The sequence below is a fragment of the Myotis daubentonii genome, chromosome 6, assembly GCF_963259705.1.
Source record: "Myotis daubentonii chromosome 6, mMyoDau2.1, whole genome shotgun sequence".
NCBI lineage: Eukaryota > Metazoa > Chordata > Mammalia > Chiroptera > Vespertilionidae > Myotis > Myotis daubentonii.
In genome coordinates, this window is record NC_081845.1 from 40,254,916 (window position 1) to 40,267,485 (window position 12,570).

The 12,570-nt window shown below is 40.1% G+C and overlaps 1 protein-coding gene across 2 annotated transcripts in view; it reads right to left on the minus strand.

Annotated features, from left to right (window-relative positions):
• The window catches only part of CRYBG1 (crystallin beta-gamma domain containing 1), a 185,380-nt gene that overhangs the window by 35,508 nt on the left and 137,302 nt on the right, over window positions 1-12,570 (minus strand). For both annotated transcript variants that reach the window (XM_059700811.1, XM_059700812.1), the window contains 4 exons: window positions 5,715-8,082; window positions 2,611-2,658; window positions 2,405-2,523; window positions 409-574 (listed from right to left, as the gene is read on the minus strand). In XM_059700811.1, coding sequence (XP_059556794.1) covers window positions 409-574; window positions 2,405-2,523; window positions 2,611-2,658; window positions 5,715-8,082 — 2,701 coding nt within the window. The remainder of the gene's footprint in view (window positions 1-408; window positions 575-2,404; window positions 2,524-2,610; window positions 2,659-5,714; window positions 8,083-12,570) is intronic.

Genomic DNA, 12,570 nt, shown 5'->3' on the forward strand with positions numbered 1-12,570 from the left:
TACTCTGTACTGTACCACCCTAAGTCTCCGTCCATCACCATTTATCCACCCTTTACCCTCCTTCACCCCTCCCCAGTCCCCACTCCCCAACAGCTGTCAGTCTGCTCTCTATCTATGACTCTGTCTCTATTATGCTTGTTAGCTCATTTTGTTCATTAGATTCTACATATGAGAGAAATCATATGATACCTGCCTTTCACTTTATGCTAAGTGAAATAACCCAGTCTTTTCTAATTCATTTAAAGTATACAAATACTTATAAAAAGTATATCCATAAACACCAATCAAATATTTTTCCCAACCACTTATTCCATAAAATGAACTTTTCTCTCAAAGTAAGACTCATCCCTGGCATTCAATAAGTATTTGCTGAATGAACATATGGATTCTGGTTTTCCCATAACCTACCTGGACCACATGTCTGATTGAACCAATCACCACAGGTTTAGCAGACTCTTCCTCCTCTTTTCTTTCCAAAATATCATCTATACCCCAGAGACCAGCAAGTTCCAATTCTCCTTCTTCTAAGGGGATGGAGTGCCCTTCAAAATTTGGTTTCTCGTACAAAATCCAGCTACGAATAAAACACAGCAAAACTATTAGCCAGGCCTGGTGAGAGAGGTTTAGGTTACTCAAATATTCTGGGTAAAAGCCACCATATATAAAACACATTATGGCCAGTTCTCTATCAGTGATTGCAATTGGCCCGTTCCTGTGTGGAATGGCCCCTCAGGCTGCTGACTGTGAGGACAGCCCCACAGTGTAGAGCTGCTGTGCAGGTGCTGACCACACGAAGCAGAATTCGCCTCAGCAGGGTTTAGTGCCTGCCGAGACCTCCCTTCCCATATGCTGCTGGTGAGGTTTATCGGATCCTGCGCTGATGTCTGAAGCTGGCCACTGGGTGGGTCTCTGGTGCAGGCCAGTGTCGGGCCCTGTCTGTGCCTGGCCCTCGGCAGCCTGTGCGGAGCCGTCTCCGGTGGCTTCTGCTGTAAATCCCTCGTTAAAGACTCCTCTACAGCCAGCCTTTAGTTGTTATTCAGGATGATTCTCCTTTAATTTAGTTGCAATTCCAGTGTGGTCATGGGAGGAGGTGAGTGTAGCTTCCACCTACTCTGCCACCACCTTGAAATCCCTTCTCACTGTGAAAATGTATTAACCCTCCCTAACCCAAAAATTCACTAAAATTTAGCTTCTGATAACTCAAGAATTATATCAGGACCTTAGAGGACATTCCACTATCAATATTAATGTCCTAGAGATACTAATGTTCGATAGAATTGCCAGTTAGGGGAGACTTAAAAAATGGATATAATGATACAAAGAACTACACATGTTAATAAAAAGCATTTTAAAAATATCCTTCACAACAATATCCAAACACTGAAGAAATACTTCACTTCAATACAGGTGTGGTTTACAACTGTTCATATGAAAAAATAATAAAGTAATAATACAAACATAAATTGTATTTTACTCACAACTGTAAACCTACTTTTGCCCACCTGTATTATGCTTTCAAGAAGAGGGAAGCCAACAAAAATTGCAAAAAAACCAGACCTCTTTTATTAAAAACAAAATTGTTATACAAAAATGTTAATGTTATTTTCAGTCTTCAAATTTAAAAACAAAAGCTAATTATATTTTCTAATGAATATGTCGTATAGGAAAATATAGTAAAATATCTAAAACTTTATAGGAAAGATGCTGCATATTTAATCAAATGGAGACCAAAAGAAAAGCTTACTAATTTTTCAAACCACAAATGTCAAGAGCCCTATCTCTTTATTTCAAACAAGTTTACAGATAGGTACCAAAGATAAGTATTCATGCCTCATAAGTAATTTTTTTAAATGCGTTTCTTAATTCAACTTCCTTTGTATGTTCTAGAAGCAATTAAACTGGTAAAAGAATTTTTCACCAGCTTCTTTACCACCTGTTATCAAAAAGTTGGAAAATAACTTCTAACTTCATCCTTCACTGAACTATTGTATAAAATGTTAGCACAATGTCTTTCCTTATGGAATTTAAAAAACTCTACCAACATAACTAGTATAATTCTTATCAACCTCACTGAAAGTTCAAAAGCCAAATAAATGTATATCATGGTCTCCGATGTCCATTAGTCCAAACCAATGTTATGTACATGGGGATACATGGGAAAGAAACTTAAATGCTACACTTTCCTGATTTTTCTAACAAAAACATGTTTCATTCCTGTAATCAGAAACATGATTACAAACCATATTTCTTTGTTATGAATTCCGCTTAATATTCACTGGGACTAGTACTGTCTGCCCTTTACATTGCTAACGGCATAATTTTAAGTAAGGACTGAGGGCCGAAAAGGTAATGAAAAATGTAAAATGTAAGCCCTATAGCCAGGAAGTCAAAGAGCCAGTCTTACCAGCCTCTAACAACTTTCACAAGCACCACCGGCGAGAGGCTCCACGAGCTACAGTCCTCGGTGTCACTGAAGACTTCAATGCACGCCTCGGAGACCTCCGGCTCACTGTAGATCACCACCTACGAGAGAGTGGGAGTGGTTGCACTTCTTACTGTACGTTATCAGACAAAAATAAAAGCTAGACTAGAAACAGAAAATAATCTTACCTTTCCAGGTCGGGGATTGATTTTATTTTGGACACTTCCTCTAAGCATCTGTAATCAGATGGACAAAAACACAACAAATTATTAAACTTTGCGTACCAGTCCTCATTTCTCCTCCATGATCCTTTGAGTATGATCATATTCACCTCACAATCTGCCAATTTTGAAACAAGTCTCCCTTGATCTAAGTTATAGTAAAAGTCTCTTTGAGTCTATACTATTAAGAGCTTCCCATGCCCAAGTGAAGTCGCGTTTCGATTTCTCTTCACTTACTAGTAAATGCCTAAGCTATTTTCACCAATCTAGAAAATTTAGGCCTTAAGAGTCAGACCTATGTTTTATATGAATTTACAGAATAAGAACTCAGCAGACTACAATTCAAAATATCTTGGTATAATCTCAGATAAAGAAAAAGTATAATGTATTAATCATTTATCTAGAATGAGCTGAATCAATTTTATGTGTTCATATACACCTAATCTGAATCTATACAGTTTTTCATAGTAATATCTACCATCATATAACTACTAGTCTAAATAAAAACATGTTGATGAAGCCCTGTCTGTTGTGGTGCAGTCAATTGGAGTGTCGTCCTGTACACCAAAAGGTGGCGGGTGCCATTCCCAGGCAGGGTACATACCCAGGTTGCAGGTTTGGTCCCAGGTAGGGGCGTGTATGGGAGGCAACTAATCAATGTTTCTCATATCGATGTTTCTCTCTCTCTCTCTCTCTCTCTCTCTCTCTCTCTCTCTCTCTCTCCCTCCCTCCCCCCTTCTCTCTCTGAAATCAATAAAAAAACACACACACACAACAACGTGCTTATGGATTATTTCACAATGTACCTTGTACATAGTATTTTATTACTCCCTTTTTGATAGATAAAATACGAAGACCAGTAAAACCAGAAATGCATAACACAATAAAAATAATAATTATACATGTAAAAAAAAGATAAAACATGGACTACTTTCAATGCTGACCAGGATACCTACTCTAAGGACTGCCTTTGATCTGATCACTCTTGCATCATCCCGGAGTAGAACCAGAGACCAGAGGAAGGTCTCAGGAAAGCATTATTAGAAGTCAAAATGGCATTGACTTATTTATATATACACATTAGAAATAGATAAGCTGAAGAAAAAGCCTAAAATTAAAACAAAATTTAGGTAACACATAGAAGATAGAATAGTTATATATAATCAATAAAGCCCCAAAGCTAAAGAAAAACAAAGGGGGGGATACAGCACTTTGTTTCTCCTTTTTACCCCATTTTGGCTGTTTTTCAAGAGATTTCTCAGGGAAACTGTATATTCTGTTGTCAGAATCACCAGACTGTTGTCAAATAAGAGAAGTGATCCAAGAACGATGAAAAAGAGAAAATAAGGCTGTCATGAACAGGAAGTAGACCAGTGGAAATTTTGTGATTCAGAGAAATACTTAAACATTTTATAATTTCTCTGAGTTATAAATTAAGTGCTCATATGCAGTAGTGGTTCCCAAAGAGTGGTCCAGGGATTCCTGGAGGGCTCGCAAGGTACTTTCAGTGAGTCCACAAGATCAAAACTATTTTCATAGGAAGAAGAGGCAATTTACTTTTTTCACTCTCTTCACCTCATAGGATACAATGGCATTTCCTGAGCGTCCATGACATCATTGCCATGATGGCTAATGAAATGTACACCTGTGTGTTCTTGTGCTTTTTTACTTTTGTTAGTGTTCATGTCTAACATAATAAACTCTGAGAAATAAAACCCATGTGAACAAACGCTCTTTGGAGTCCTCAATAATTTTTAAATATAAAAGCATCCTAAGACCCAAAGTTTGAAAACTTTTGAAAAGAGGGATCTGTACCTTGCCGGAAACCCAACTATATATATAAATTTTTAAAATATCTTTTTATTGATTTTGAAGAAGAAGGGAGAGGAAGGAGAGAGAAATAGAAACCTCAATGATGAGAAAGAATCATTGATTAGCTGCCTCCTGCACCCCCCACACAGGGGATCGAGCCCACAACCTGGGCATGTGACCTGACCAGGAATCAAACCGTGACCTCCTGGTTCATAGGTTGAGGCTCAACCACTGAGCCACACTGGCAGGGCCCAACTACATTTTTTTAAAGAGCTTCCAGAATCACATTCTAAGATAGGCTTGCAGTAAAAGCCAATACAACAAACTGAAACATGTGGCAGTGCCTCAGACATGAGGGAGGGTGCCAGGTATTTTCTGCTCAGATAAACTGTTTCAGATGATTGTCTACACTTGACAGATGGCTTGGCTCATAGGGTGGGCAACAGGAATACAGAGGTGCATTCATGTTTCTGGGCTAACAGAGCTGACCTCTAAACCTTATATTCTGTTTTCCTCTTTCATTGTCTTCCCTCAACTTGAGTATCAAGCTTGGTAACAGAAAGGCACAAATTCACATAAAAAATTAGATTAAGAAAACATCAGCAGTCAGACAGAAGATGGAGAAATCATAATTGTTGCTCAAAATCATATTTTGCCGCCCTCTCTACAATATTCAAGAGTCGATGTAGCCCCAAATTTTTTATTCCTCAAAGCCTTTGTGGGGAAAAAACACTCCCCTGATGAAAAGTAATTCCAAATAAAGAGAAAATACTTTCTCAAATGCATAGCAGACATCTTTATTGCTACTTAGGGGAAGAAAGAGTGAACCTCACAGCACAAGAGAAGGGATTAGGAATAAGGGTAGCTGCTTCACAAATCTTCAAAATTCTAACTATAGTACTGAGCATTTTTAGGCAAAACTAGGTAAGAAAAAAAAAACATCTTGTCTCTCTCTAAACTCTCAAGGTATTTTATCTATATCTTTCCTAATACAGCATATAAATTCACAAGTACCTTAAAATATCAGTTACTTGTTTTCCCTGCTAGACTACAAATACCTTGAGAGCAGAATCTCAGTTATCTTTTTCTTGGACCCTAGCAGTCCCTTGTACATAGGTTTCCAAATATGAGCTCAAGAAATTAAAAAATGATTGTGTACAGCATAACCATTTCTAAAAGAATAACATGAATTGCTCATTGTCCCTCTCTCCTCTCACTTTATAAGTACCCCAAATAAGTGATCATATGTTGCTACTTACTGTTGGATCTGATAACGGCATTCCAGAAAAAGAAATGTTTGGGTCAAACAGTCTGGATTTGAAAAGACCCATGAAGTCTGTGTCACTGTTCCCATAGCTCGGCAAGTTCGATGTAAGAGCACTTTCGACGTGATTAACCTTTTCCACATCATCGCTGTTCTTTGGTTTTGAAAATTCAGACAATTTCGTTTCTGGCAGGTGTAGGTTGCTTTGTGAATCCAGATCTTTTTTGCTTTCCTCTTTTTGCAGGTATTTTTCCATGTAGCTTGGACTTTTCAAGCCCGAATGAGATGTGTTTGACGAGTCGAAATTGAAGACCTTTAAGAAGTTGTTGGGCAGAAGATCTGGCTGTTCTTTTTCTGAAGAGCAGGGTGGGGCCCCCTCAGCCACAGGCTGTGACACAGGAGACCGAGAAAGAGAAGTGTTCTGAGAAGAGCTGAAAGTTGTGGTCATAGCATTGACTGACGTTACGGAGGGAGAAAAGATTTTGTCTTGTGGTAAAGAAGACAACATGCTTGAGAAAAGGGCACTTTTTTCTAGCCTGGATCTCTTCACTCCACCATTTGTGACCTCCCTGTTCTCCTTGTCGTTCACTTCTGGGTTCGCCGGAGGTCCATCTTTCCCGTTCGTGTGCGCGTGCAAGGACTTGAAGAGGATACTCTGTTCGGTGGACAAGCGTTTGGACCTCGGTGCGGACTTTGGGTCTACGTTCTGCATCAGCTGTAAAGCCGGTGACATTTCTGGCTGGCTTCCCTTTTTCTTTCCCAAACCAAAGGTAAACACGTTGGGATCAAGCACCTTTTCTAAGTGGTCCTCATGAATAGGAGGCATGACAAAGTGAGGGGTAGGAGAGTTTGGCACCCTGGCTTTCTTCTTCTTCTGAGGCACACACACAGTGCTGTCCATCTTTTTGATAATTTCCGTGAATTTTTCCATATCAGAAGAAGAATCAAGTACACTATCATCACTACCACCAGAGACATTCAAACGACTGGCAGGGCTGTCCTGGCCGTTCACAACACTTGGATCTGGCCTCTGAGGAGTTTCTAAATGGTTTCTGCCACCAGGGGAGTGCGTGAGGCTGGATTCAGCCACCAGGAGTGCTCTGTCGCCCTCACTCTGAGCCTGGATAGGCAGAGTTTTCTCTGATTCTAGCGGCAGGACTTGTGGGCCAGATTTTGCTGCATCTTCCTCTTTGCAATGAATGTGTTTGGGTGATGTGCTCTTATTGCCCAGTACTTCCTCTTTCTGGGGAGCACAACTTGCAACGGAAACCACTTCAAGTTCATTATTGTGACAACTTGGCAACTGCACTTCTCTCACTTCGGAGCTATCTGAGATGATCTGGGAGCTTACATCCTGGGTGCTCTCCACGGGAAGGACGAAGGACCTGACCTGGACCAGGACCTTGGATGGACTCTCAGTTCCCACAACTTCTGAGCTGTGCTCTGTGGACAAGGGAAGGCTGACTTCTCCTTCTCCTCCTCCTCCTCCTCCTCTTCTTCCTCCAAGTTTGGAGGGGGGCATTTTCTCATGATCCAGATGAGACACAGGCAGGACACATCCACTGTGGTTTCCTGATACTTTTAGATCAGCGCACGGAAAACTGCTCACGGGAGCTGCAGCACACCCGTCTTTGGGCACATCCACAGGAATGGGTGCAGGCAGTGAATGAGGCTGATTAGATGACTCAGCTGGGGGCTGTGAGTCAGAAAAAGTATCCTGTGGTTTTGGTGTGGCTGTTGGTGAGTCTCTGGTATCAAGAATGGAGGGAATGTTTTGTGAAGTCTCAGTCCTATTTTCAAGTACAAGTCTTTTGCTGTCAGCAGCCTTTGAGTCGTCCTCTCCTAAGAGTTTGTGGTCCTTGACAGGAATCAGAGCCGTAGCCACTGGTTCAGAAGGGCAGCCAGCATCTACTTGATCACCATGCTTAAGCTGAGGACCAAGAGCTTGATCCTCGGTGGGCTCCCCTTCCATTCCTCTTCCTCCGGGATCCCCAGTTGCTGGGAGAATCTCCTCTTCAGAGAGAATAACTTTGGTTTCTGCAGAGGTTTCCTTCACCAGAACACCATTGTGGTGACTACCTGGCATTACTTTCTTTTCAGGTTGCTCCATTTCCTTGGGTTTTTTGGCTAAATTCAGCTTCGCCCTCCCGACAAATGTTTTATTGGCGGCAAGGGTGTTCCTTGTGCCTCGAATGTCAGCGTGTCTTGGGCTACTGTTTGCCCGTTTGTTTTCAAATAAGGAGATTTTGGTGGCAGTGTTTCCTTTATGAACTGGCTGGCTAAATGGACTATGCTCATTTCCCAAACTGTCAAGATTCTTAGGAGATTTAAGATTTAGTTCCACATTTTTAGGCTTGGCAGGGCTGCAAGAAAAAAGCAATATGATACAGTTATGACCTAGTTTTAAGAAGTGAACATATCAATTTATTATCCTATATAATAAAAGGCTAAAATACAAATTGTCCCTTCAACCGGGAGTTTGACCAGGAGTTTGACCAGGGGGCGGGGCCAGCTGGCCAACCACCCACGGCCCCTCCTGCCCCCCCCCGCCCCCCCCCCCCCGCTGCCCCGATCGGCCTGATGGGGCGGGCCAGACCCCACCCATGCATGAATTCGTGCACTGGGCCTTTAGTAAAACTATAAAAAGCCAACATTTTTCTGGTATGTAACTTTAAAAAAAAAATGAAACAGTTTTTAAACAATCCTAAATATACTATCAATTATTTTTAATCAATGTTTTGCTTCAGTGTGAGGGGTAAGAAAATTATATAACTAAGAAAGAAAGTCTAGAGGTGGGAGGTTAGCAAGTTTATTGAGTACCTGGTATGTACATACAGTGCTTGGCACTAGAGTTATGACATCTTAGGGCCTCAAGAACATTAGAACAAATTTAAATATTTAATGCACTCCCATATTTTAAATACGTAAATGATTTCTTTAAACATCAACTGTGTAATTTTTATTTCATCATAATTTTTTATATTATCCTAAAAAACTAAGGTATAAAAAATATTTATCTATTATTTACCTCTTTGGATATTTTATTTCCACTATCCTTCCCCCCATACAATTTTTATCTGATTATATAAGTATGCACACCACAGAAAATTTGGAAAATATAAAATATCACTCATAATCCTACCATTCAGATATCTCTGTTAATATTTTAGAATATGTTCAGTCTTTTTATATGTAGTTAAATAGTCTTAATAGAATTAAGATTATTCTCTTCACAGAGTTTGGTATCTTGTTTTTAAAAATAATATTACTTAACTTTATATTTAACATTTTTAACATTTCAAGTTACCAAAATTTTAATTTGAAAAGTTTTATGGGCGTCTGCTTAAGAGCCCATCATATGGATATACCATAAGTACCTATCAATTAGTCAATTGTTGGTTTTGTCACCATTTCTTGAGCAAAGTGGGTCTCCCTCCTCAGTCTCCTCTCTTGGGTGTAATTACCCCCCTAATGGAAATCATAAATCTTTGAATGTGCACACTTTTTTCTTTTTGTCCTTAGCTGGCTCTGATCCTGGCTCTTAGGCTAATTATCTATGTGTACTTGGTCAAGTTACTTTTACTCTCCGAACTCTACCTTCTCTGTCTGTAAACAAAAACTAGATAGTTCGGAACAGAGTTGGTTTCCCCATCCCCCGACCCCTTCAAGGAGTTCTCTTCAAAGGGCTGCAGTTGGGAACAGTAGAGACTGAGGGATGGGGCTGTTGGCCAGCCACCATCCTTTCAACAGAATCACTCTACTTATCTGTTTTATATCACTTTTATATAAGCTTTCCTAGAAGAATGGACTCCAAAGCTAAAAAACCAAACAAAACCAATAATATCTAAACTAGTGGTCTAGTGGTTTATAAAATGGAAGAGATAATGACCACCAACATTTGCTGATTGCCAAGCCCTGGAGAAACACTCTATGGCTTGCCTAAGGGACAATGTTATCCATTCTCCTTTAAGATGAGGAAGTTGAAGCTTAGAGAAGGCAAGTAATTTGCCTGAGGTCACACAGCTAGTAAGTGGCAGTGCCATGATTTGAAGCCGGTTGTTCTGGTTTCAGCTGCCATGCTCTCAACCAAGCTACTGTTCTGCTTCCCCAGAAAGGGTCGGACAAGACTCGCCTCAATGACCTCCTTAGGATCCAAGGAGTCAATGAGTTATCTCTGTAAGATAAAGTAATCACACTTTATGAGGCCACCACGATGAGAACACAAAGTGGAGAAGCACTGAAATCTCCCACTGTCTCCCCATTGGACTCACTGCTCTTCAAGAAGGTTGGTCCTGAGGAGCCTTTTGAAGGAACAGAAGATATGACTTTGGGTGAGACACCTTATCCTTGTGGATAAGATGAGAAGACTTGAGAAGTCTTTCCCAAATGCAGCATTAAGAATTTATGTTTTCATTTTTTAAAAATGTTATTTAAATACTAAATTTGATATATCCTCATTAATTTCTCCCCGCTGCTTTCCCCCAAATCTCCATTAGATATTTAGGCTTCCACACTGTGGGCCCGTATCTTAAATTTAAAAGCATATTAACTTATCAGCACTTCCTTAAAGATAATTTCTAAAACGAGTAAGATGATTAGAAATAGAAAGTTTCCAATAGAAAGCTATCATGAGGGATGTTCATATACCAGGGAATATACATTTAAAAATTCTCACTAATCATCTCTAAGAACAAACATCAAAGTGTATCTTATGAATGTAAATGGAAAATGCTACAAGTTAGCCAACAAGCTACCTTAAGAACAGGAAACATCTGCACATTAAAGATTTACATCAAGATCAAAATACATTTTTACAACCAGACTTTCTGTGTTATTAACTTCTGCTACCAAGAGTCACTGCAATTAACCTAGCTCAAAGTGATTAAAAGACTCCTATAATTCATGTTGTAATGCCTTCATTACAATGTGAGGAGAAAATAATGGAGTCTAAAAAGCTATGGTTATAATACAAGAGGAAAATTCTCCTTATTTTAACTACACCATTTTAAGAATCTCAACATTTAATACTTGGTAGAGAACAGAAGATCATTTTTCTCACAACTTCAAGAAACATACTGCTTCATAGTTATTTATTTATAATCCTCACCTGAGGATATTTTTCCACTGATTTTTAGAGAGAGTGGAGGGAAGGGGGAGAGACACACAGAGAGAAACATCGATGTGAGAGAGAACATCAATTGGTTGCCTCTCACATGAGCCCCAACTAGTGAAGGGGGTCAAGCCTGCAACTGAGGTATGTACCCTTAACTGGAATTGAACCCAGGACCCTTCAATCCGCTGGCCAACGCTTTATCCACTGAGCCAAACCAACTAGGGCCATAGTCATTATTTTGGAGGGAATATAGTTTTAACTCTAAAACTTCAGATTCAAATTGTTGTTGTTTTCTAAATAATCTGAGTTGCCTGGCCAGTGCTGCTCAGTGGTTGAATGTAAACCTATGAACCAGAAGGTCACAGTCTGACTCCAGCCCAGGTTGCCGGCTCAGTCCCCAGTAGGGGGCGTTCAGGAGGCAGCTGATCAATGATTTTCTCTCTTTTATGTTTCTATCTCTCCCTCTCCCTTCTTCTCTGAAATAATGTATATGTATATATAAATGTGTGTGTGTATACACATATATCCTATATAATAAAGAGCTAATATGCTAATTAGACCAAACAGCAGAATGACCGTCCAGGCAACCTTCTGATCAACCTTCCAGACGAAGCCAGGTCTGCGAGGGCCGGCCGAGGCAGCAGGGGCTGCAAGGGCCAAGCCCCTTGCATGCATTTCGTGCATTGGGCCTCTAGTGTATATATAAAATAAAATAATCTGAGTTAGCGTATTTTTTTGAAAGGCAATCAAGGGGAAGTTAAAGGGTTTGAAACACCCCATCAGTCACAGAGAAAAACTAGAAATCATTATTAATTTCCCATTTCAATAGTTTGCCAATTTACCAAGTTGAGGCCCTTGTGGGAAACAAAATTAAATAAACAGTGTCTGGCAAAGGAAAAATTTTAGGTAGAAAGTAATTAGTATTGAGAAAAAGACACTTGGTTTAGTTCCATTTCAGACAACAGCACTTGAAGAGTTTCATTGTAAGATCCGCTTGCCGGGTTTGTTTACCCTGCTCCTGAACAGTGTAACATTTCTGGTTCTTCCACTGGTGTATTCCCACTGGCAGACAGGGGAAGCTGAAGCGTCCTCACCAGGTACACTGCCACTTTTCTCTGAGGCTCACACTAGGAGGTCTGAATGTTGGCACACTGGCCTTCTACAAATAATGGGCATCATTCACTCAGGTTATTTCTCCACCGCTGCTGTTACAGAATAAATAGCTGACTATATCAAAGGTCTCCAGGTTCGAAGCTGGTGAGGTGGCTCAACTTATTCATTAAGCAGACTTTCCTTACCAAACAGACCTCCTACTCTAAAGCTTACTTATCCAAGAAGTCAAATAGAATGGTCTATTTTAGTTTAAGAATGACAATGTTGTGAAAATACCTCTTTTATACATGTGTGAATGCAGGAAAAATGTAAGCAGTTTAGATAAACACTCATTATTCACATGTGCTGACTGGGAGATGGAGGAGAGTGTGGGAAGGGGGAGGATCTTAAGGGTTTTATATTACCCTCCCTATCCTGTCCACTCATACCACTTACATTATCATCAAGGCACAAGTCCTCCCAAAACACACACACACACACACACACACACACACACACACACACACACACAACCAACACCAACAGTGATTTTCTCCTTTCTTTTGAACATCCCCAACTTTTACAGATGGTAACACCCATTGGCAGTTTCATCAGAAATCACTTCATATTGTTATTTGATTTGTCA